General features: G+C 52.8%; 1 protein-coding gene across 1 annotated transcript; it reads left to right on the plus strand.

Moving 5' to 3' along the window:
• Positions 1-281: 281 nt before the first annotated feature.
• RBM5 (RNA binding motif protein 5) lies at positions 282-15750 on the plus strand. The gene is made up of 24 exons (XM_086755969.1): positions 282-433; positions 569-1031; positions 1402-1557; positions 3572-3641; positions 4124-4197; positions 6514-6597; positions 7314-7374; positions 7536-7601; positions 7750-7910; positions 8949-9046; positions 9516-9603; positions 9813-9890; positions 9980-10052; positions 10586-10671; positions 10999-11077; positions 11318-11409; positions 11924-12088; positions 12559-12705; positions 12786-12857; positions 13283-13462; positions 13671-13745; positions 14220-14317; positions 14396-14525; positions 15109-15750. The coding sequence occupies exons 1-24, from the start codon at positions 417-419 to the stop codon at positions 15232-15234; spliced, it is 2739 nt and encodes a 912-aa protein (XP_086612095.1). The 5' UTR covers positions 282-416; the 3' UTR covers positions 15235-15750.
• Positions 15751-25633: the final 9883 nt, after the last annotated feature.

A 25633-nucleotide genomic window follows, 5' to 3' on the forward strand; every position in this document is an offset into this window, starting at 1 on the left:
GCCCCATCCCTGGAAGTGTGGCAGGCTGGATGGGGCTCCGAGCAACCTGGTCTGCTGCAAGGCGTCCCTGCGCAGGGCAGGGGGTTGGACTGGGTGGTCTCTGAAGGTCCTTTCCCACCCAAACCACGCTGTGACCCCGTGATCCACGGGGAGGCAGGCAGAGCTCCAGACGCCTGAGGGGCCGCCCGCGCCGCACTACAACTCCCGGCGTGCCCCGCGGCGGGCGGCCACCTCCCTGCGCCTGCGCACCGCTTGGAAACTTCCAGGCGGCGGACGCGCTGGCTCTTGGGTAGAAGACGGCCAATCACCTCGGCGCCATTTTGTGGCGAGGGAGTGAGGGGGTTGCGCACGTGTGTTCGGCGCCCCGTCGTGGCGGTTAGCGCTGCGCTGTGTGCTTGCGGATCGTGGACGGTATCATGGGCTCGGATAAGCGGTGAGCGTGGGTGGGGGGGGCGAGGGGAGGGAGGGATGGAAAGAGGGTAGGGGGCGGGTGGCCTTGCGGGGTGACCGATTATGGGGGTCGCTGCAAGCTCATCTTGTTCTGAGGTGGGCCCGGTGTGTCTCGCAGCGTGAGCAGGACGGAGCGGAGCGGACGCTACGGCTCCATCGTGGAGAGGGAGGACCGCGATGAGCGAGAGTCCCGCAGCCGGCGCAGGGACTCTGACTATAAGAGGTCCAGTGAGGAGCGCCGCGGTGACCGGTACGATGACTACCGCGACTACGACAGCCGGGACTACGACAGCCGAGACTACGACAGCCGCGATAGCCGAGACTGCCGGGACTACGACAGCCGCGACTACGACAGCCGCGATAGCCGAGACTGCCGGGACTACGACAGTCGCGACAGCCGGGACTGCCGTGACTACGACAGCCGTGATTGCCGTGACTACGACAGCCGTGACAACCGAGACTACGATTGCCGGGACTACGATAGCCGGGATTGCCGAGACTACGACAGTCGCGACAGCCGAGACTACGATAGCCGAGACTATGACAGAGACTACGATAGCCGCGACTATGATAGCCCGGAGGTGAGTGGGGCGGGGGAGCCGGGCCGGAGCGGTGGGCGCTGCAGCCTGGGGCAGCTCTGGCCACCCCGTGGGGAAGGAAGGGGCCAGGATGGACACTGGTGGCCTCACCCCAGCCCGGGGTCCCGCTGCGAATCCCCCTGGGGCTGGGGGAGCCCGGTCCCCAGTGTTAGGATTGGCATTCCGGGGGTTTGCTAGGGCAAAGGTGAGAGTCGGAGACGTTGAGTTTGGTGTTCCTGCCTGAGGCCGTCACGACCTAACCTGAGAAAGATGCTCGTATGGGGAGTTGGTGGCTTTGTTATGTTTTATTTTCATGGCGTTGCGGGGGCACGCTGCCAGAAATTGTGGTTAATTCTGGGCGCTGGCTTCTCAGAGGGAGCGGGAGCGCAGGAACAGTGACAAATCAGAAGATGGATACCATTCCGATGGTGACTATGGAGAGCACGACTACAGGAATGACATTAACGATGAGAAAGAAAGCAAAACCATCATGTTACGTGGCCTTCCTATCACGGTTACAGAGAACGATGTAAGTAGCCAGAAAGGGGCTTTCCTTTTCCTGTGACTGGAAATCTGCAGCTTTGTGTCAGCAGGTCTGCGTGGTAGTCGCTGCTGCCATTTTGTTGAAAGCGGCATCATGGTGGCCCCCTCTCCAGTGTGTTGGTCGCGCTGCCATTTTGAGTCCTAAAAGGATTTAAACTGTCACTGTTAAGTAACAGAGGTCAATTGAATGTTAAGCAGTTTATTTCAAACAGAACAATCTGAATAGTCTTTTTTCATGCATCTTTGGATGCTTTCCCTAAGAGTGGATTTTAAACTACCTCCTCCTCTCTTCTGCTTTTCTGTATAGGAGGGAAGAGGCAGATTTTTTTTCTTCTTCTCTCCTGCCCTCACCCCCCCACCTCTGGGAGCAGTGGAGAGAGATAAGAGAGGAGGTCCTTGAATTTTTCCTGGTCTTCATTGAGGCCAGAAGTTCTGAGTGGTGAGGTTAAACACATCACGCTCCTCGGCTGAGTACGGCCCTGCACACAGAGCCGCTTTGTGTGGCTGCAGCTGTGGAAGTCATAAAATGGCTGCTGCGGAGCTGACGGAGCAAGTACAGATGAGCTTAGTACACGGTTATCTAACTTTTTTTGGTAGAAAGATATTGAAGGTGATCAGCTTTCAGCTTTCTTACTAGATTTTAATTTTTTTTTCCTCCCTTGCTCAATTATTTTGATTACCAAGATACAAGTCTACAACTGTTATTTGAGGAGTGGGTGGGAACCTTCTAAAAGCCGAGCTATTCTGGTTTGTTTTCAGGCACACTCCATCACTGCCTCTGAGACCTTTGTGCATCGATTGCCAACACAGAGAATCCTTTTGCACCATTTCTGCAATGGAATTCTTTTTCTTTGCTTTTTGTGATTATTCACTACCCTCCTAATACTGAGTGTTCTTTTTAATCATTGTTTGCTGGTTTAATATTTTCATGAGTCTCTGATAAAATGTAGGCTCCTGCATCCAAATGAGACAACCCAGTCAGCCATTACACGGAACACTTCAGAACAGTTTTTGTTTCTGAGGTATTAATGTTGTAGCTCTGCAGTTGTGCAGAGCTACGTAATTTATGGGAAAGTTTAATTCTGGACTCATCTTTAGAGAGTAGATGATGCATCTTGGAACTACTAGTTGTTTTCTTAAGTTAACATTACTTCAACACTTGTGATTGAGTACATATTTTTTAGCTCTTTCCACTTTTTTCATGGGGGAAAAAAAGCTACTTGCACTGAAGATGTCAGTTCTGGTCAGCATGTATAGGGGCAGCTTTAGATCAGTTTTGAGTCTGCTTAGCAGCCCTGTTGTATGTAACGTTTGAATTCTGTAAGAGCTGCTGAAACACCTCATTATGTCTTCTGCTCTGACACTAAAAAATTCGTTAACGTTTCTTTTTCCTGTATGCCTCTTGACAGTGATTTATGTAGCCTCCACCACAATTTAAGCAGTTTTGTTATGGCTGAAGAACTGATGTCATTTCAGCTTGTTCTTTGATGATACATTCTTCACAAATCTACTTTATCCTCTCAAAAACAGAAAGGGAACTGTTAGAGGGTGAGAACTGCGGCATGAGGCTTAAGAATCATGGGGCCTTGCAGTATAATGTTCTTGGTTTTCTTTGCTAGGAGTCAGGATATTTAGATGTGCAGGGAGCGGTATGCTAGCAGTGTCCTTCATAAAAACTTCAGAGCAAGCACAGTATTTGCTGAATCTTGCACAAATAATTTTGTAACACAAGGTTGCAGTGATTCAGGTTCTGGAGGATTCTGCAGTCTCAGTGAAGGTGACAGTTGTTCTAGTGTAGCAAGGGACTCTGTAGGTTCTCTGCTACTCATCAGTCTCCTGTTAGGTTTTCCATAAAAGTTTTATTTTTTTCTGAGATAGTGTTGAGAATGTTATGTTTCTGTGTCTCTCTTGCATGTACCTTAAGGTAGGTTGTTTCTGTGACTGTCATAGCTGTCTGCCAAGATGTGAAAATTTAACTGTCTGATTAAAATCTCACACAGATTCGGGAGCTTATTGAGTCCTTTGAAGGTCCTCAGCCTGCAGACGTGAGGCTGATGAAAAGAAAGACAGGTGAGAGCTCTTAATCCAGTTTTTGACATCACCTTCCTCTTCCCCAGCCCAAAAGAGTATCCAGAATTGTCCCCACACTGCAAGCACATGCAATTAAAAAAAAAAAATAAAAGGTTTGCCATGGCTAAGGAATGTGGCTTTTTGGAAGACTTTTAGATAGCCGGTCAACATTTTAAAAGAAGCTTGTCTGCAGGGGGTTTTGTTAACAGGTATTGGTAAGTAATACTAGTATAAACCCATTTAGTAGTATGTAGTCTGTTGCATGGTTACCTTTAAACATGGATTCAAATCGAGTGAAATGTAGCCAGTTAAGGGAGCTTGGTTCCTTGCCATGGCAAAATAACGAGCAGAACCCAGCAGTTGACGTCGCATTTGTAAAGCTGCTTTGTCGTGAAGTAATGAAGCAGTTGGAGAGAGATTCACCTGTTTTAAAGGAACTGACTAACACAAGTATCCCGTCTATATCTGAATGCTGTCTCTAGGTGTAAGCCGTGGTTTCGCCTTCGTGGAGTTTTATCACTTTCAAGATGCTACCAGCTGGATGGAAGCCAATCAGGTTGCTTCACTCACCAAGTCTAGATATTCCTGAAAATGGAACAAGTCTGTACAGTTTAAAAAAAAAAAAGAGAAAAAATAAAGGTGGAAGGAGTGGTTTGTTCCATAACAATGATTTAAAAGAATAAAAGCTTTGTATATATTAAAATTTGTAACAGTAGGACAAAACAGCAGGTAACATTAGGAGAGAAAACTTGCTCTTTTGAGCACACTGGTAAAATGTACCATTGTTTTAAATTACTTGGTTTAGATTTAATTGGCTCATGAAGGTTTACCAAGTAATCCTTAGAAAATCCTAGCTTATTTTCACCTGGTGTTTTCTTCTCTGTTGCCAGAGAAAGCACCAGATCTCTGCATCATGTTGGTATTAACCCTGAAAGAGAAGTGCCAGTTCATGGCGGTAGTGTGTTCCCCCAGTGAAAGTGGGAGAACTGGCTCTTCTAGAGGAAAACATATTTATTCCAATTAAATTTAGTAGTGAGTTCCCCTATACGTTGTGCTATGTATTTTGGCTTTTTTGGAGTATGACTTGGTAAGGAGCCAAAATATGCTGAGTCCTCTAGTTTCTTTTTCAGTGAGATTTTGCAACTGCAAACAGTTTCACTTGCTTTTGCTCCTTTTTGAATATTGATAATCTGTTTTAACAACAGAACTTAAAAATACTCTCAAAGTGAGCAAAGTGTATCAAGCTATTTATTTTACAGCTGAGAATTTGATGTGAATTTGATGCTGGGCAAGATGAGGAATGGTATTCTGCTCTGTTGGTGTTAGGCGTAAAGAGATGGCACCACAGTGGGATTCACAGGCACTTAGTTCCAGCAGATGGAAATTGTTGTGTGCCTTACGCTGAATAGGGTTTTACGTCTCCCATACCATGAGTAATTTCTCCAGCCAGAGAGGAGCGTTCAGACTTTTTCTCATGTGCTGCTCCGTAGGGTTGGTGGGTGCAGCAGGAAGACTTAGCTGAGCTGAGCATACTTTCAGAAACAAGATAATTTTAATGTATACAAAGCTGTACTGATGCATAATTTCTTGAAACATATTCAAATTCACTCCGGTAACCAGCCACCCTAGTAGTAGGGAAAACGTAGAATCTCCCCAGCGGCCCGGTTGCTGACTGTTAGATGAAAGAATGATGTATTGCAACAATGCCAGCAGCTTTGTTTCTATGTGTGCATATCCAGTGAGTGCTGGGCCCTCCAACCCTCCCTCCTGCCGGTAGGAGAAATGGCTTTGCCCTATTTAGTTGTGCAGAATGTGACAGCCTTATTCATGCTACGTGCTTGATCTATGTCAGACCCTGTTATCATAAAAGCCACTGGTCTTGGCACTTCTGTGGTACTTCTGCAGTAAGCCAACTTGCTATGAAATAAGTTCTTCCGTTAAAATGTCTGAGGTTCAGCCTCTTAATCTGCGCTTCCTCAGGCGTACTTCCACCTGTTTGACTAAAATCTGTTGATGACCATATTTTGAAAGGGCATTCTGCATACCCACACTTGGCAAAGTGTGAGGCTGAGAATCAAGGCTTCTTAAATAGATGTAAATTCTTGACTCCTCTGAAATCAGAGTGAGAGGACATGCTGAAAGCATTATGAACTTTTCCTGCCTCTGGAGAAGCTTCACTTGCAGTCTAGTTCCTCATTTTGGAGAGCTCCTGCCTGAATGAAGAACACAAACCTCTTGTGCAGGCTTCCAATTGAACTGATGCATTAGTCAAAGGAAACCACTCTGAGTTATGTTGCAGTTGATGGCAATTGTAATCCAGCCTCCAAGAAGTCTAAGCAGGGTCCCTTTGGGAGGAATTACTATATTTTACAAAGGGACACTTGTGAAGAAAGTGCTTGGAAAAGTAATCCAAATGTGGTTGTTAGAAGGTTTGGGGTGTTTGGAGTAGGGGAAGAAGTGAAGCAGTCACCTAAGGACATGTTTAAAAAGTCGCTCAGTGCTATACCAGAACTGAATAGAAATGTTGGGGCAAAGAGACTCCTAAAAATGTGTTAATCCTGAACGCAGCAGCTTAGGACTTTGTCTCCTTCGAGACACTTCCTGGTTCCATGTCAGCGTTTAGTGTTTGGCAGCTTTTTCAACACTCCCTGATTCCGTTTATCTTTGCTCCACATCCCATTCTCTTACTGCCCTCGTCCTCCTCTGCAGGATTGGATGGGCAGGGTGTAGGTGGCGGTGGTTGTCCTCCACATCCTCCCCATATGTTGTCCATTTAATTCAGGAGCACTGATTCCTCCGAAGGGTGCTCTGCCATGGGAAAATGGACATGTGTGCCTCGATACAGGAATAATTGAAGCCACTTTTTTTTCAGAAAAAGCTGGTGATACAAGGGAAGCAGATTGCGATGCACTACAGCAACCCCAGGCCTAAATTTGAGGACTGGCTTTGCAACAAGGTACAGTGCATGTTTTTACCAGAGCGTTTGTCTGCTTCGGTGCTCTTCAGCAGCTCAGTGGTTTGAACAGGGTGACACGTGATTCAGACCTGCTGGTGCTGCTAGTCCGTGTGGCATCATAGGAGTAGTAAGACAAAGGAATGAAAAGGTTTTTGTAGCTCTGGTGGCAAAGTAGATGGAATAACAGAGGTCTTGCCCCAGAAGATGCAGAGATTGGGCAGTGAACTGTAGTAAAACATGAAGTCGTTAGGTGATGACTAATCTGGTGTTGAATTGCTGCTGCTGTGCTCTGTACTGCTGTGTGCCTCTTGTGTGACTCCCACCTCAAGTGGAGATGATTCAGTATGATGAAGACCAGGCTGTTTAATCAGACTTTTAACTATGCTTTTTGCCCATAAAGTTAACTTATTTTCCAGCCTGTTTTCATTTTAATATTGTGCTTTTTAAAGTACTTACTACGCCTGAGATTCTGAGTTGAAGACCACACTGTTAAAATAACAAAGTAATTCAGGAGGACTAGGGAAAAGGTAGCTGGAATGTTCTGAAAACTAGCTATGATATAGATGAGGGTGGCTTTTGCTGTTCCTGGTTATTCTGGTGGGTTTTGCTTTGTTACGTTACTTTTTGTGAACGTCCAGTTTTCATTATTGAACAGCAAATGCCAGCATTACTACAGATTACCCGAGTTCTCACTAGGCTTCTCTTGTTCCTCATAGTGCTGCCTGTACAACTTCAGAAGGAGGCTAAAATGCTTCCGCTGTGGAGCGGACAAATTCGGTATGTTACATTGATCTCTTTGGCTGTATTTGATTTTGTGGGAAACTTTCTGTCCTGTGTAGGAAACAAAGTTCACTGTAGGTCCTAGGCTGGCTTGTGAAATGCTGAGTTTGAGTGAATGAGCCATATTGTGACTAAAATATTTTCCTCTTCTTACAAAGATTCAGAACAGGAGGTACCACCTGGAGCATCAGAAGCTGTTCAGTCTGTGGATTATTACTGTGATAGTAAGTTATCTTTGACTTACTGTATAATGTGAAATGTAAACACGGGTAGTGAAATCCTTCCTGTACTTCATACTGCCCACTGAAGAACTTGAAGTATTCCAAAAGCCGTTACGTACACAGCTAATGTTGTACTTTCTTTTCTCCTCAGCCATCATTCTCCGGAACATTGCTCCTCACACAGTAGTGGAATCCATTATGACTGCTTTGTCCCCGTATGCGTCTCTGGCAGTCAATAATATTCGTCTTATCAAAGACAAGCAGACTCAGCAAAATAGAGGCTTTGCATTTGTGCAGCTGTCTTCTGCCATGGTGAGGGCCTTACTGATGTCTTGGAGAAAAACAGCTTGTTAACGTGCTTCTGTAGCTGAAGCCTTTAAAGCCTTTGTGCTGTCTGAAGGACCGCCCCAGTTCACCGAAAGTTAATCGACACTCAGTGTGTTAAAGCCTTTCATCATCAGCTACAGTTTGGAAAGAAGGTGGTGGGATGTTGTGAGTGCCTTGAGAAGCTGTTTTCATAGCAGAGTGCTCTTCTGGATTTGGGTGACAAAAATAGTGATCTGGGATCATATTTCTTTCACAAAAATTAAGGTCTGGGGCATGTAATATGGGAGAAGGTGCACAGAATTGAGCTGCTTCCACCTGGAGGAGGGCGATCTTGCTGCTCTGCAGCATGCAGTGGGAGGGTGTAGGGACAGCAGAGGCATATTCTTCTTGAGGATACGCAGGGATAGGACAGTAGGCAGCAGCTGTAAATTGAAACATGGGAAATTGCAGTGAGGTACAAGGAGAAGCTCTTAACTGTGAGAGAGGTTGGATACTGCCATGAGATCCCCAAAGGGTGGTAGAATCTGTGTTCCTGGAGGTATTTAAGAGATTGTAGACATGGCACTTAGGGACATGGTGTAGTGGTGGGCTTGGCAGTGTTAAGTTTACAGTTGGACTTGATCTTTAATGTCTTTTCCAAACTAATGGTTCTATATACCAAACTTGATCAGCAGTATGATCTGTTTGCACCTGCTTTAGAGTGGAAACACATGAAAACAGGTGCCTGATCTCAGACTCTGCTGGCCTACTTTGGAGTAATTTGGGCCACACATCTGCTTTATAAAGCTGAGATTTTAGAACTTGTTTGATATTCACTGACCTGGGGAGACCCACACTATTTGCATGTGGACTGTGGTTTGTCCCGTCGTGCTCTTCTACGTGTGTATAGTATGAGGAGATAGGAGGTGGTGTTAACAGCTTTAGCTGCTTTCAGTGGCTCTGTGTGAAAAGGTAGAGCTTTGGGAACTTCTGAATCCTCCTAAGTAACCTGCCTTTCATAATAATGAGTATTTCTTCTTGTAGGATGCTTCTCAACTGCTGCAGATTTTACAGAGTCTTCAACCACCTTTAAAAATTGATGGCAAAACTATTGGTGTTGACTTTGCGAAGAGTGCCAGAAAGTAAGTTGCAATAGCAGTTAATTATTTTTTTTTTAATTCCTCCCCTTCCACTTATATTAGAAATTTGTTGTTGTCACCCAGACTTTTATTAAGATCACTGTCAGTCCAAAGTCTTGCTTCTCTTAAGTATCTTGTGTTGCGTGCATCCTGCTCTTCATTGTGTGTGAGGGGAGTGAAAGCAGTGTTGGCTACCACCCCTGTTTCCAGTCCTCTGAAGATAGCATCGTAACCACTCGTGTACGCAGCACGCTTGTTTCCTTGGAGATCTAGTGACTTGCTACTGACTGTACAACAATGAACCTAAAGTTCCTTTACTTGCCAGCAGTGCTTTGGCTCACTCATTACAATCCGAATGTTTTGTAACTACCAAGTAAATCCATGTATAAGGGCAGACTCTATCTCCTTGGACAGAGAGTCACTTCAGGAAAAAGCACTGTTTATTCAAAGGTGTGATTTTTTTTTGTTGCAGAGACTTGCTTCTCCCAGACGGTAACAGAGTCAGCGCCTTCTCTGTGGCGAGTACAGCCATTGCTGCAGCTCAGTGGTCGTCAACACAGGTATGATTTGGAGTCTACTGCTCATAGTCTTACTTTCCTGAAAAAGAAAATGTAGAGCATATAATTTCACTGCTGGCCACTTGCTTTGTTGAACTGGCCAGAGCTACTATGACAGATCTGCTCTGACGGGCTGGAGCGTAAGCAGTGTTGAAATTCTTAAATGCATTCACTTACCTGTCCTTGACAAAAATTACCTGCTCAAATTTCAGCCACAGACTGGAGAAGGCAGCACCCTTGACTACAGCTACCTCCAGTCAGGACAGGATGGCTACACACAGTATGCTCAGGTGAGTAGTGGCAATTGTGCTCTTAACTGGTAGGTTGGTGTAACTTGGGCATCTGCTCATCTTGTGTTGTCATTCGTTTCCCTTCGCAGTACTCCCAGGATTATCAGCAGTACTACCAAAATCAAGGAGGAGTGTTGGACACAGACACAGCTACCATATCAGGTTAGCCCTTCCGCCATGTGGGAGATGCTGCTGTTTGTAATGATAATTTTGCCACAGTGGTATCTTACCTTAGCCCTGATGTGATTTTACTGTGTAAAGGGAGACTTGGCTCATTTTGCTCTCAGGATGTATGAATGAGTATGTGTTACTAGAGAACTGTAACAGATTGGTTCAAGTGGGACCTCTTAGTCTGCAAGATGAGAGCGCAGCCTCTGTTTCAGACCATTAACAAAAGCCTTGAACTTACAAGAGCTGTGTAAGCAGCTCTAGACAGATCTTCAGTGCTAGCAGCTGTCGGAGGCCAGGAATCACTGACCTTGGGAGCAGGTCTGTCCTTCCTGAAAAGGAAACTATTCCTTGTCTGGGTAGAAAACACCCTCTGTGTATCAGTCTCCTTTTGAATGTTTATTGCCTTGTTTGGCTGCTGGAGCTGGAATTAGGAGCTGAAACTGTAAACAAAGTAATTTTAGCTCTAGGATGAAATACTGTTCTACAAATTAGTTGGCTTATCCGTTATTGCTCTCTGTTGGCAGGAGCTCCTGTCACTACCACCACAGCTGCAGTTGTGTCCCAGAGCCCTCAGTTATATAATCAACAGACAAACTCACCTGACTCTCCGGTAATTACAGCACTAATTACTCCTTGCTTTCAATGCCGGGGTTATGTGGCATATCTGTCTTAGCTGTGGCCTTTGCTGTTTAAAGTGGGTGATATGGCAGAGCGGCTGAGTGTCCACAGGTTGGTTGCAGTGCCTGTGGTCATAAGTCATCTGCCATTTCTTTTCTATGATGGTTCTGTTCTTTGTTAAAGGTGGGTGCTAAGTGAAGAGGAGCTAGCTGTTGCATGTGTGGTGTGGGCTGCTCATGCTATGGCTCACTGTCCTGTTTTCTTGCGCCTCGGTGATAGATTTTTCTAATTGAGGTTCCTGGTTTGGGGTTTTTTTCAGACACAATCCGCACCAGCTACCACTAGCACTCAGGCACAAACGGCTCCCCCAACTGGCGTAGTCCCTGGAACCAAGTACGGTAAGCAGTTGGGAGTTGCTCTTGTGGACAGGTGTCTGTCACTGCTTAGCAAGAGAGATGTGGCCTTCAGTGGTGAAGCTGTCCATGGAGGGTGTATTCAGCACAGGTGGTTAAGAGGCCTTTACAGGCTTGTCCACCGTCGTGGCTGCTAATAATCTCAGCGTTTTACCTGAAATGTAGAAAGATACCTGTCTGAATTCGACTGGAACAACCATGTCCCACGCTTCAATTTTCTTACAGCTGTCCCCGACACTTCCACCTACCAATATGATGAATCTTCAGGATATTATTATGATCCTGTAACAGGGCTCTACTATGATCCTAATTCCCAGGTAAACACAAGTTCTTCCCACCTGTCTTAACTGTTATGGTCTGTTAGTTCCCTGTTACTATACAAGTGAAGTTAACTTTGAGGTGCACAAAATATCAAGTATAGCAGATGACTCGGCAGCATGCCTAAGGCTGGGACTTGACTTCTCTCTGGCATAGCCCTTCATTTTTTCTCTCCTTTTCTTATTTTTCCTCCTGGTTTGGCCCCATTTGTCACAGATACTGTAATTAAGCTGTTTCACTGCACAGCATCCAGCAAATTGCACCCAGCTCTGGGCTCTGGTGGGTTGTCTCTTGGGAGAGGCAAAAGATTCTCTGTAGTGCTGTTGGGCAGAACGCCTGTTTTTGGGGACAAGAGGCTTCAGCGTCTTCATGCCTTTTGACTCCTTTGTGGAGTCTGCAAAACTTGTTTGGACTCTGGAAAATGCCTTCCCATTTGGTGTGGTTCTCTCAGTCAGCCTGCTTGGGTCTTCTTGGATTCTGAGCTTGTCCTAACTCTTTTCCTCTCTCCGGCAGTATTACTACAATGCCTTAACCCAGCAATACCTTTACTGGGATGGTGAAAAAGAGACGTACATGCCTGCTGCGGAAGGTGTCACGTACCAACAAACAGCTACCACAACCACCACCAAAGAAGTGAAAGAGAAGAAAGAGAAGCCTAAAAGTAAAACAGCTCAACAGGTAAAAGAGAAAATGGGATTGTAACTGGGCTAATCTTCTGTGGAATGGGATGATAGTTCTCCTTTTTTTATGATAAAGGAAATCCTAGGTTATTCCATGGGGTGCATGCCTGCAATTTGCAAGCTTTTTAGAGGGCTGAGGAGAGGTGGGGTTGGCAAGGCTTCAGTGCAGAAATAAGCTCTGCATAGGAGGAGCGCATATGGAATAATGCCAGGATTGGTGGGAGTATAACTGAGCCATCACTTAGAGGATTAGATTGATAAGAAGGGTTTGTACAGTAAAACAAGCAAGCTGCGGTGTCTTTGAACGCTGTACTGGGAAACAGCTGCACTACATCAAGTGTCCTGTGATTTAAAAATAAAAGGTAGTGGGTTGGCTTGTTCGGGAAGCTGTGTGCAAGATGGAATCTGTGTCGTAGGAGATTAATAGCTGTGAGGGGAGCTGTTTGAGCAAACCACTCTGCATTTCAGATCGCTAAAGACATGGAGCGCTGGGCAAAGAGTTTGAACAAGCAGAAAGAGAACTTCAAGAATAGCTTCCAGCCACTGAGCACCAGAGAGGAGGAGCGGAAGGAATCTGCAGCTGCAGATGCAGGCTTTGCCCTCTTTGAGAAAAAGGTGAAGGTGCTGGGGACAGTGTGCAGCGGGGTGCGGTGTGGCAGAGAGCTCAGTGCTCATGGCATTCTTGTCTCATCCAGGGAGCTCTGTCTGAGAGACAGCAGATCTTGCCAGAGGTGATGAAAAATGGGGACGATGACAATCCGCTGAAGGTGAGTATGAGATACCTGACAGGGCTATTCCCACTTTAGAGGAGGTTTAGCAGGTACTTGATTTCCAACTTGGATATCCACGGCATCATCCATAAGAGGTTGTGGTGGTTACAAGTGCAAGTGCAGTAGGCTGAGTGACTGAGATACACTGAGAAGAGCTGCGATTTCTTCTGGCCTCAAGAGCTCAGTTGAGGTTTTGAGGTTTCTAAAATCTCTGTACTCAAATTATTGTTTGGCTAGTGGGAGCTAAGTCTTGCAGCCACGGTAGCATGTGGTTCTTTTGAGTTGCATTTCTTCCTTAGTAACGAGAGTGTGATGCCTCTCTCGTGCAGCAAACATGTCTGCAGCCTCAGTATTCCCTTCCTGGGCTCTCCTCTAAACCCTGGTGACACTGCACTCCTCTTAACCCTGTCCTTGTTTTCCAGCGTGGCCTCGTGGCTGCCTACAGTGGTGACAGCGATAATGATGAGGACTTACTGGAAAGAATGGAGAATGAGGAAGAGAAGCTGACTGACTGGAAGAAGATGGCTTGTCTGCTGTGTAGAAGGCAGTTCCCAAACAAAGATGCTCTTATTCGGCACCAGCAGCTGTCCGACTTGCACAAGGTATTACACTGTGCTGTCAGGAGTCTCCTTGGTTGCCATAATTCAGTGTGTAAACCAAGGCCGTGATCCACGTTGCTGTTCAGAAAACCATTCCTCTTAAAGCAAAAATAGTTGCAGGCAGATTGTTGCTCTCCCAAAAGTCAGCTACTTGCTTAAGAAGAGCTGTTGTACATTTCATATTGTTAATGTGAATCTCTTCTTGTTTCAGCAAAACATGGATATCTATCGGAGATCAAAGCTTTCGGAGCAGGAACTTGAAGCCTTGGAGCTACGTGAGAGAGAGGTCAGTGTTGAGATGAGCAGATGAGTAGCTAATGGAAAACCTGCACAGATGAGATGTTGAGCTCTCCTTATCCTGACGCATGTCACCTGAGATAATCCTTGTAAGCCAACCCCTTCTTAGGTCAAGGTTCAGCGCTGTCCTGTTACGTGGAGAGACGTGTCCCATATCCCACAGCTGCTGCTTAGCAGGGAAGGGGCCTTGCACCTCCAGCTCAGGGCTGCCAGGCTGGGACCAGAAACCTTCAAGTGGCAATCCACAGCTGATCCAGCAGATCTTGAGGCCGGGCTCTTCCTACCCGGGTCGTGTTCTGGGACTTGTGTTTGGGTTTCCTTTCTGTGGTGTTAGTCCAGCCACGTTTTAGCAGGCTGCAGTGGACAGCTTTCTATAATAGCAGCCATTTAGCTTACTTCTGTAGCTCAAAGACGAACAAAAGCCTGGTTTTAAATGAGTACTAAATGTGGTTCCCTCATGCAGATGAAATACAGAGACAGAGCGGCTGAGAGGCGGGAGAAGTACGGCATCCCAGAGCCCCCGGAGCCAAAGCGCAAGAAGGTCTATGATGCTGGCACAGTGTATGTATCCGAAGGCGCCCCAGCCGTGGCTCCAGAGCATGATGAGCAGTTTGGTTAACTGATCTCTTCTTCCTGCAGTAATTATGAGCAGCCCACCAAAGACGGCCTCGACAACAGTAACATAGGCAACAAGATGCTGCAGGCCATGGGCTGGAGGGAAGGTTCGGGCTTGGGAAGAAAATGTCAGGGCATCACCGCACCCATTGAGGTAAGTGGGGGTGGATGCTTCCTTCATGAGGTTTGGTGCCTTTTTGTAATCCAGAAGCACACGCTGCGGAAGGTCTCTTGTGGAAGAAGCTGTGCCATCCATGGCAAAGCGGCCTCTGTTCACATTAGCTCTTGCTTCTGTTTGTCCTGTCGGATGCTAAAGATGGGACAGAGCTGGGACTTGGACAGGCAGGGCTGTGCTTCCTTCTTTCTGAAATCAGCTCCTGACGCGCCAGGCAGTGGGCCTGCACGCAAGCTGTGCACCCCGGTGCAGCTTAAGATGGGCTGCCCTCGCTCCAGCTCATGGCTTTCTGGGGTTTGTCTGCGCTCTGGGTTACGCTGTTAGGAGCTGTGTTCTGTGAAGGTTCGGTTCAGCTGCTGTTGGGGTGGGGTCAGAGAGGTGCAAAGCCCCACAAGCATGGGATGATGTGTACAGTCTGATCTCCTGGCGTCAGTGTTTGTGGCTGTGTGGGATCCCCAGGAGAGCTTGAGGAGCTGGCTGGAGTGATGAGTTTTTTCTGTGGTGTCCTGTGGTGGCGTGGCCTCTCGCCGCAGAGCTGAAGCATGTTTCTCTTCCCTTGCAGGCCCAAGTACGAATGAGAGGAGCTGGCTTGGGAGCCAAGGGCAGCTCTTATGGTGTCTCCACTGCAGATTCGTACAAAGACGCAGTGCGGAAAGCCATGTTCGCTCGCTTCACGGAGATGGAGTAACACGCTCTGGCCCCCAAAGCACTCGTTAGCCAGAACTGACTGTTAAACTCTGTAGCCTTGTTGGCCTGGCTGTATTCTGGTTATGGTTTAGAGTTGACCATCTCATTCCCTTGGACTCTCTCCCCTCTCGGCATGTAACACTTCCATGAGCAGATTGTCCCAGCTGCCCCACCTTCATGCTGGAGAGCTCCTGGTCAGACCAAAGGGGATGCTGATCTTTATACGGTCCTGTACATAGTGTAATGTATTTCGTGTTTGGAGTGTGTTGTCCAGATGCCGCTCCTGCCCTCCAGAGCAGGGGCAGGACCTGTTAGCTGTGGTTTCACACCGTCTCTGCTCTCCTTTTGTTGTATTGTCTGTTTTGTTTTGTTTTTTGTTTTGTTTTTTCTTTTTTTTTTTTGAAGAACTTTGCTGTACATTTTGTATGATACATCTTTGTATAGACTTTTTGAAGACTTTGATTCTAGTTGCCAGTTTGGCTCATTTCCAAAAGAAATACATCAAAAAATGATCCTATTTCTGTTTCTCAGTGGGTGAATGAAGAATAAGTTGCCAATGCTACTTGTCCTTTCTGTGGTTCTGCTTCTTCCTTGGTGAGACTTCATCCTGGAGTCTCGCTCCTCCACGCAGCGCTCAGCTCCCCTGCTTCCTTTGGTCCCTGTGCGGTGCTGCCCCTTGTTCCGAGTCTTTGTCACAGCTTGGACACTGGCTGGTGGAGGACCCCGCTGTAGCTACGGGAGCGGGAGAGGACTAGGGGAAATGTCTTCTACTGCTTGTGGGTCCTGCTTGGGAACCCCTGCCTGTTCCCACCTGGTCCTCTGGTGGGTGGTGGGCTGACCAGGAGTGTGGCCAGCCCCTGTGGCACCTTGGGGAGAGGTCTGAGGCTGGGTGGTGGTGGCCCTCCTCCTCTCTCAGACCTTTCCTTCTGCAGCTCTTCAGCTGCTGTCTTTGTGTTTCTCCTCTGCCTGTGCTTTGTGTCTGGGGCGTCACCTTTGCATCTTCTTCCCAAGAGTCAAGGGGAGCAGGGAAGCTTGGGCCCAGCCCTGCCCTCTGCCTTTGCCTGGTGCCCGTGGCTGTGGGGCTCAGCCCCCAGAGAAGCTGTGCCAGGAGCCCTCTGCCTTCCCCATGGAGTGGCCAGGCCAGCGCTGTCCGGGTGGGCGTAGGAAGGATTTAGAACGGAGCGAGAGCATCTCTCCTACCCCATTCCCTGTTCCTCTTGCGCAAGGCCCTTCTGTGGGCTGAGGCCGGCTGCCTGGGGCTGCCTTGCCAGGGGGCATGGTGAATCCCCCCTCACTTGCTGCCAAATGTGTCTGGGCCTTGTGACAGGGGCTGGCTGCCGCCTCAGTTTTGGGGGATGCCCGGCTCGGGGTGAGCTGCGTTTGTGAAACTCTCCCGCCAACCCTCCACCCCTGCCTCGGGCGCCGCAGCCTGGTGTGCGGGGCTGCTGCGGGGTGAGGACCGGGGAGGGGACGGGTCCCCCCTCGCGTCCCCGGGCCGGCCGTGCCACCAGGTGGCAGACGTGGCCCGGCTGTCGCACAGCCCTTGCTTGTGCGTTTCCTCGGTGCAAAGCTCCCCGAGCATGGCCGGGGGTATGGCCCTAGAGGTGGGTGCAGCCCCCCCGGACTCGTGAGCAGCTGCAGCCGGGAGCCGAAGTCGCTGTACCAGACTTGGGGGGGACAAGAGGGTGCGGGGCTGGGTGCTGGGGTGCGGCATCCCTTCTTCGGCTCCACAGAGGAAGCCGGGTGGGTTGAACTGTCCTGAGGGTGCCAGTGCTCTGCCTCAGTTTCCCCCCGGGATGATGGCAGGGGGAGACTGGCCCGGTGTGCTGCAGCGGGGACCCCTGCGGCAGCCTCCCCCTCCTCCCCGTGTGTCCTGTCTGGCGATGCGGCAAAGTGCTTTGCTGCTCTGGGCTGCAGCCGGGGGGGTTTGTTTCCCAGCAGGTGGGCTCCGTGGGTCGATAAAGTGCATTTGTACAGCTCAGCTTCTTCCCAGCCCATCGATCCCCTTCGAGCGCATCCTCCTAATGAGGGGCGATGCCCCGGGTGAGAGGAGGGGCCCAGCTGTGGTGGGCACAGCACAGCCTTCTCCCGGCTCCGGCTGGCTCCTGCCAGGCTCTTTCCCTCTGCTGCGGCAAAGTGCTGCCCCGATGCCAGGAGCTGAGCCAGCCCCAGCTGGTACCTCCGGCAGAACAGCTGCGGTGCAGAGCCAGGAGGGCACCGTGGGGGCGCAGGATCCCCACTGCCTGCTCGTGGGGACAACTGCTGGAGGGGGGCCCCAAAGCAGGGCCACCTCCTGTGACAAGGCTTTAACGGGGTCCCACATGGTAGATGGGTCAAAGCCCCCCTTCTTGCGGAAAAGGTGCTGCTGGTCACCCAGGGAAAGGGAGAAGCAGTGATGGGGGGGGGCATGCAGCACTCCCACTGCCAGGCATGCCCTTCAACCCCCGTGCCAGGCGCTGGAGCAGGGCATGGAGACACCGGCGCTTGCCAGCGCCCGCGCCTCCAATTTAGGCAGCACGATGCGGCTGTTCGTGACTGAATGCACTGTGGCCCACTGCCTTCAGAGGGACGTGGTGTCCCTGCCTCCCTAGGGACGCAGAGGGGAGAAGGTGTGGGATGAGGCCAGCCCCAGAAGTGCACGATGACGAGGCAGGACCCCCCCAGAGCAGAGGGGAGCTCCATTGGGCACCTGTTGGGGGGCTGCCTCTCCTGATGGCCTGATCCTGGCGCAGTTTGCCCCAGGAGGGTGCTGGCCCATGGCTGAAATGCCAGATGGGGACTGGTATGGGTCATAGCAGGGAGGCAGAGGGAAGCAGGGCGCCGGAGAACGGTTTTTGGAGCATGGTACTGACAGAAGATATGGAGCAATCCCTGGACGGGCAGAGCTGCACTGCAGTCCTCCCGTGCCTCAGTTTCCCTATTGCTGAGCAGCAACGGAGTCTCTCCTCTGTGGATGACAGGGAAAGAGAAAGGTCTCAGAGCCACAGAGCGTGTGGAGACCGCAGGCTGAGGGGCGAGGGGAACACCCAAAGGAACCCTGTGCCCTTTCCTGGGGGGCAGCTGGGTGAGGGCAGGGCTGCAGCCTGAGGCTCCTCACAAGCTGGCTGCAGGGTGATCGCCAGGGCCTCAGCACCAACCAGGATGCGCCTCCTTCCAGCACCTAGAATTTGCAGAATTAAAGATCACTGTCGGTCTGATTTTAAGGTTTGGGATTTTCCTGGCTAGCTTTCAGCATTATTAATATTAAAACTCCCAAGCCTGCTATGCCCTGGCTTTCCAGGAGGCCCTCCGAGCATCCTGAGCTCCTGCACGCTAATTGAAGCGAGGAAACCGGCCAAGTCGTTAGCGCAAACAGCCTCTCTCCTGAGCATTCGTTAATCGCCGGAGTTACCAACCCACGGTGGAGCTCAGCGCTCTGCGTGACCAGCCCCAGGCGCGCCTTGCTTGCCCGCTTGGCAGCTCGCGCTGTTGCCGAAATGTTGCCTGTGGGCAGGAAAACATCCCCACGTGGCCAGCTGGAGCTGCCGGAGACTTGGGGTGCAGGGGGACCAGTCTGGAGCGCCCGATGCACTGACATGTGCTTGGGGTGCTCATGGGATCTTGGGTTGGCCCTCCAGCTGTCCCCTCCCAGTTCCAAAAAGCTGGTGCTGGGGAGAGCCGTGGCCTGGGGCCACCTTGGCTACACGTGTGCCAAGAGCCAGGCACCCGCAGCTCCCCGGGGTTCGTGTCCTGGGTGCCAAAGCTGGCCTGGATCGGGAGGTGGTGTTTGCTGCGGCGGGGCTGGAAGGGGAGAGCTTACGCACCTACACGTGTGCTTGTGCACCCTTACGTGTGTGCACGCGTGTGCTGCTCCGCCGCAGGGTAGGTAACACAGCTGCTTCCCCTTCTCCTCCCCACTGTGTAGGTCCATCCTCTCCTGAGCTACTAATGTGTCCGAAATAATTCAGCATTGTCCTGGAGTTGTTTCCCAAATGCCCCACGGCCACTCAGCTCCGACCTGAGCCGTGGGGCTGTGGCGGGGAGGACGGGCAGGGCCGCGGTGCGGCATCCCGCAGGTGTAGGGGATACCGCCGTGGCCCCGCGGCAGCCTGCCTGTTTGCGGGGGGGTGGATGCTCCTGGGGCAGGAGGAGGGCGGCCGAGGTGGGGGGATGCACAGACAAACGGTGGCCCCTTCCCCTGGGGGGGTGGTAGCATCCTGCACCAGCACCCCCTCCTGCCCTGTGGCACAGAGCCCCTGCGGCCCTGGACGGGTGGTAGTGTCGCCCCGGCCACGCTCCCCACCCAGCCCCGTGGGAGCAGTGGGGGGAAGGAAGGGGAGGTGTGTCCCTCATCCCTCGGCTGCTTCACCCGGATGCTGTTCTGACCGAAAGCCCATCTCTGGCTTGGGAGCCGTACGATCCGGCTTTCCCTGCTGGGGCGGGAAAAAAAGATGGTTTTAATCGATGGCGTCTGCAGCAACGTGGACCCAATTTGCAGCCCCAGGAGGTGGAGCGGGGGGCTCTGGTGCTGTTGGAGGAAACCAAAAGCAGATGGGGGCTGGGATCCTGGGACCTGCGGCCGCACCCAGCGCCGTTATCCCCCTGCCAGGCAGCCGGCTGGGTGCCAGGCTGCACGCCAGCCCCTGGGGCTCCGCTGTGCTGAGCACCAGCCGCGGGCAGCTCACTCCGTCCTGGGCACTTGGGCATCTTCCAGCGCCAGGCTCTCCCGGGGGAGATGCTCCAGCCTTGCAGAAATGCCAAAAGAGGAAGATTTGGAGGGTAAAGAAATGGCTTTCCCAGCGGAGAGTCTTCCCTGCCGCCGGCAGTGAGCCGTCCACCTGCCAGACAGCGCTGGCGGCCCTGGAGCCGTGGCGCACTGGGCTGGCTGGTGCAGAGCCAGCCACGGGCGGTGGAGCCGAGCCCCTGGGAGAGGGCAAGGGGGCTGGCTGGGGGGCTGTGGGCAGCTGGGCAAGGCAGCGCCGGGCTTGGTACAGGCAGACCCCCCTGGGAACCAGAGGGCGAGCAGACCCCACAAGGGCATTTTACGCCTCGGGAGGTTGGAGTGAGTCCCAGGCTGCCTCAGTTTCCCTCTTCCCTGGGGTGCAGTGCACACTTTGTGCTCCGACGGGTCCCCACGCCCCTTAGTTCTCTTCCCACAGGGGCTGGTGAGGGGAATCAGGGCGTGTGATTGACAGGCAGGGCGTGATTGACAGGCAGGGTGTGATTGACAGGCAAGGTGTGATTGACAGCAGGGTGGTGAGCCGCCCTGGGATGCCATGCTGTGCTGGAGGCCCCGTGGTGCTGGCAGTGGATGGTGGTGGGTGCAGCTGGTGCCTGGTCCAGCTCGGGGCACCCCACGGTGAGGGGGACACCAAGCAGCCCCCACCAAAACACCCGGGGCCCCTGTCCCAGTGCAGGGGAGAGGGTTTTGGAGAGCTGGGCTAGCCGTGGAGGCACCGCAGTGACACCGGAGCCCAGGTGATGGGGGGAACCCCAAACCCCCCACGCTGCTGTGTGGGGCGCCCGCTGGCCCTGGCCCCCCCCGGCAGCCTGGGCCCTTTGCCAGGCATGAGAGCAGGGGGAGCCGCTCGCCATCTCCTCTGGGAGGGAACTTGGATGGGAAACGACTTCATGTCAGAAACGTTTTCGCAGGAATTTGTCACCACCTACAAAATCTCTTCTTCCCCCCCCTTTTTTTTTTTCCCTTTAACAGCAACCAGACCCAAGGGGTGCGTGCGTGCGGGTGCGATGGAGAAATGGGGGCTGGGTTTCTTTTTTTTTTTTTTTTTTTTTTTGCTCTAGTTCCTTGGAGAAAATTATTTGGTGCTCATTCCCCTCCTCCAAAGCCTGGTTTTGGGGGGGAAACTGCTTCCTGCAGCAGGAAAAGCCAGGCAAGAGAGGGCACCGCGTTTCCCATACCCCACCATGGTCCCCGCAGGGTTGACCCTGCCCTGAGCATCCCAAAACATCCGTGGGCTCTGGAGGCTGCTGAAAGCCCCCTGCCCCCCAGCTTCATCCGTCTCCTGGGCCCAAATCAGAGTGGGATGCGCCCGCAGCATCATTAGCACTCGTCTAGCCGCCGCAGCGGCGGCTTGAACCTGTTTGAGATGCACTTGAAAAGGGCGGATTTGATGGGAGGAATGTGACGGGTTTTTGTTCTCCGAGCCCCCCAGTTGAAGATGTGCGTAATGAAGAGCTGTGACTTTCACTCGGGTTATTTTGGGATGGACTACTTTTTTTTCCAAGCTGGTGGAAGACCATCAAAGCGGCGCTTTGAAAAATGTCCCAGTGTATAAATAACTCTGCTGAGAGCAGAATAACGCGGGCTCCCGCGCGCGGCGCGCCGAGACGAGGCAGACGGCATCTGCCGCGCGACATTGCATTATAAAAAGGAATTATTCATCCCTTCCTCTAATTAACTGGGTACCGCTCCTCCGCACGGGAGGGATGGCCCGGCACGGAGAGCGCTCCTGGCCACGCCGGTGGAGCGGATGCTGCTCCCGGGGTCCCCCTGTGTCCCCCCACTTGGACCCGCGCACCTCCCAGCCCCGGCAGCGGGTGGGAGTGGGCAGACTGGTGCTGCCCTGTCGTGGGGGCACAGCAAAGTGGGTGAGCTGGGATCTGCGAGCCCGAATCCCAGGGGGACTCACTATCGCTGGAAAACACCTGATCCGCCACCTCGCCATCCCAATCCCCTGCGCCGCCCTCCTCCCCCCTGAAATCCAGGCCAAGGGAGCAGGATGGGGGCCCAGCCCTCGGCACCCCACTGGCCTGTGGGTTCCCAGGCTGCGTTTTGTGGTGCCTGGGTCTCACTTGTGCCACCAGTGTTGCATGGAGCATCCCATGAAGAGCAGCCTTCCGCCGCAGGAGCCGCCCAGATCTGCCCAGAGACTCGGAGATCCACAGCTCAGCCGCATCCAGGAGTGGGTTTTGGGGAGATCCCAGGGAGATGGGAGCAGCAAGGGGGGCCCCACGCCCCCAACCCCGGGAGGAAACTGGCCACGGCGACAGCAGCCGGGTGGGCTCAACGCCACGGCTGTGCCCTGGCAAGGACACAGTGGCCGGGACCTCCCAGGAGGGAAACTAATTTTAGGAGCGCTCCGGAGGGGCTATTTTGGACCCTTTGCTCTGCGTGAGTCACCTGCTATTTTTCGACCCCGCTGGGGCTGTTTCCGTGGCAGGGTGATTTGCGCGGGCTGGGACAATGCCGCTGCTGCTCGCCGAGGGGCTTGGAGCCCAAAGCCACGCTGGGTGCCCCCTCAGCAGGGCGCGGGGAGGGTGCCCAGGCTGCCTCCCAGCACCTCCAGCACGGTGCCAGGGATGCTCACAGCAGGGTGGACCTACCTGGAACGCGTCCCACCTCCCTGGCACCTTCTCAGGGGACCCGCACAGTTGGGTTTGGAGCCCCCAGTCCTCTTCCTCCAGTGATTCCCACCAGAGATGGAGGGGGAGAGGGTGGAAATTGAGCTGGGGTAGGGGGGTAGTGCTGCTGGCAGCTGTTGGGAGGGGGACAGTCATCGGGGGGGATTGCTCAGGGCTGAGCATCCCATGAGCCACCCACTCCCCAGCACACCGGGCACCCTCTCACCAAAACCTGCCGCTTCAGAGCCCGCCAGGCAAAAACCTGGCTGTTTCGGGGTTGTCAGAGCAACGTGATGCACCTTTCAGTTACCACGGCAACCTCAGCGAGAAGTTTTTAAAATTCAGGCAAGGTAATTTCTCCTCGCCACTGCGATTTCGTTATCGCTCGTCTTGCCATTCCCCAGGGATGCGGCGTCCTGCCTTGCTCCTCCGCCGGCAAGGTGGGATCTCAGAGATAAGGAATGCCGGGGCTGGCTTGGGCTGCGAGGAGGGGGAGCAAGCGGGTGCCCTCCCTGCACCCCATTAGCAGGCCTGGCCCCGGAGACGTGGGCTGGTACCTAATGAGTATGGGTGGGGGTGATCATGAGCTCTTCGAGCTTGGGGAGGGCAGGTACATGGGCAGAAGGAGAGGTGAAGGCAAGGGGGGGGTGGCTGGGGGAGCTGGTAGGTGGGTGCGTGGGTGGGTGGGTGGGTCATAGCATCACAGAATGGTTTGGGGTGGAAGGGACCTTTAAAGGCCACCTAGTCCAACCCCCCTGCAAGGAGCAGGGACATCTCCAACCAGATCAGGTTGCTCGGAGCTTCATCCAACCTGGCCTTGGGTGGATGGATATCCCCCATGACCAGCCAGATGATGGATGAAGAAGCCATCCCAGGGTGGGTGGCAAGCCCTGTGTGAACCCTGAGGGTCACCCACTCAACAGCAGGTTGAGCTGTGGTCCTCTCATTTCTCCCTGTGAGGAGTACAGACCTGCTGTTCTCCACCATCTCTTCATCTCCAGGCCCTTGAGAGACACTTAGCAGGTCCCTCTCATGCTGCCCTGTGGCCTTCCCCGTGGGAGGAGGAGGATCCAGTAGCTCCGGCAAAGCCTTGGCAGCCTTGCACAATCCAGCCCTGCTCCTGCCCAGCCGTGCTCTGGTCTGGAGGAGAAACCCAAGACTAATATTAGGGTTTGGAGGGTCAGTGAAGTCACAGGGTTGAAGGTCTCTTTCGGGAATGGGAGGGAGAGCCAGGCACAAACACAGGGCTGCCTGTTCTGCCTGTGCCGCCCCACGGGCTGCACGGCTGCCGGAGAGCACGTGGCCCCGCCAAGCCACCCGGCCCCAGCCCATATGTTGTTTATCATAAAGAACTAACGAGCTTAATCAGGGATGTGTCTGCGATAAGGTTATCAACTCATAAACACCCCGGTCCCCCTGACGGGAACCCAACAACTACTGAATGAGCCCCTCATTGGGAGGGGAGCGAATCCGACGGGGGGATGCTCACTCAGAGAGGGTTTTATTCTGCCTGCGGCGCTGGTGGCTGGGGCAGGGGGTACAGGGCTGGGGGGGGCTGAAGTGATGGGAAGGAAGAGGCAGAGCCACGGACTCTGCTCCAGCAGGATCCCTTCCTCCCTGCAGGACAGGCTCTTGCCCCACCGTTACGTTTCAGAGTGAACGCTCACGGGAAGGAGGAGAACAATGCCTCCCCAGCCCTGGGGATGAAGATGCTCGTAGCAACGGCTGGGTTCCCGAGGGGATTCTGCAGACACATCTTGTGGGGACGTGGTTCCCCAGGGAGAGGCACGGCCAGGAAGAGAGTGGGAGGCGGAGTGTGGGAGCTCCTGGCTACAGAGGCAGAGAAGGCTCCTTTCCAGCTCTGTGAGCCTCCCTAGCTGACAGCCCTGAGCAAGGCTCCCCGTCCTCGTGGGCTGTTGGCACGGGCTCATCACGCCGCTGGGAGCCGGCTGTTCTGTCCCCTCTGTTGCGCATTCACTCTGGAACCTAATGGTGGGAGCTGAGGGGGCAGCTTTGGCAGCCAGGGCATTGCAAGTGTGCACCAGCAGGGACACGCTCTGGGTGCAGGGTGCAAGCAGGGCTGTGGGCAGGGTGCAGGCAGGGTTGTTGGCAAGGGACTGGGTCCAAGGCTTGGCAGCCTCCCGCCAGCCCCATCCTGCCAGGGCCGGCAGATTTATTCCTCCGTGCAGGCGGCAGCAATTCTCGCTCCCTGGCTGCTTTCGCTAATGGAACTGGCCCTGAGCAATGGTTGCAGCACGTGGGACGCTCATCTTCAGCCGTCTTCCCTGGGGACTCAGGCTGTCACTGTCCCCCGCAGGGGCTGCCATCAGCCCGGGGGGACAGGCAGCATCTTGTCACCAGTACCTGCCGCAGCGCTTTCCTTAATGACGAGCTCTGTTTGTCTGTCCCCTCAATTAACTCTGCTGTGCCGGCTCATTAAGCCGCACACGCTGAGAAACGCCGCAGCAAAGGGATGCTGCAGTCTCACAGGCCTGCGACGCCGGCTCGGAAATGCACAGGCATGCACGTATATGTGTTTGTACATATGTGTGCCTATAGATGCACACAGATGCACACGCTCCTGAGCGCAAACACGTGTGCTGACACGCACACATACATGTCCTGACACGCACGCACACACTGCTGTCCCAGCAACACCCCCGTCCCTGCCAGCCTGTGCACGCACCCCCTGCCTGCACCCCAGCTCCTGCTCTTCCCGCTGAAGCGCTGAAGGCAATGGAAAGTTTCGCAGGGAAGGCGCGCGGAGCCGCCATCTCTGAACAGCGGCTTTGCCTGGCTCCATCCCAGCAGTAAAGCCCACCCTGAGCTGCAGAGCTGGGAATGGGGTGCACGGGGTGGGATGCTGCTTTGGCACCCATGGTCTCGCCACCCCCGCTCCAGGCAGAGGACGCAGGGGCAAAGCTGCCACGTCTCGCACATCGGCCGTGCCCGCCGCTCCCTTGGCCTCCAGCCTGGCGGGCAGCAGGTGACGGAAAGCGAGCCCCTGCCTGGCCAGAGATGAAAGGCGGCTCGCAGCTGCCGACACCCGATGCCACCTG

The sequence above is a fragment of the Chlamydotis macqueenii genome, chromosome 10 (genome assembly GCF_036417535.1).
Source record: "Chlamydotis macqueenii isolate bChlMac1 chromosome 10, bChlMac1.mat, whole genome shotgun sequence".
In the NCBI taxonomy this organism is placed as follows: Eukaryota; Metazoa; Chordata; class Aves; order Otidiformes; family Otididae; genus Chlamydotis; species Chlamydotis macqueenii.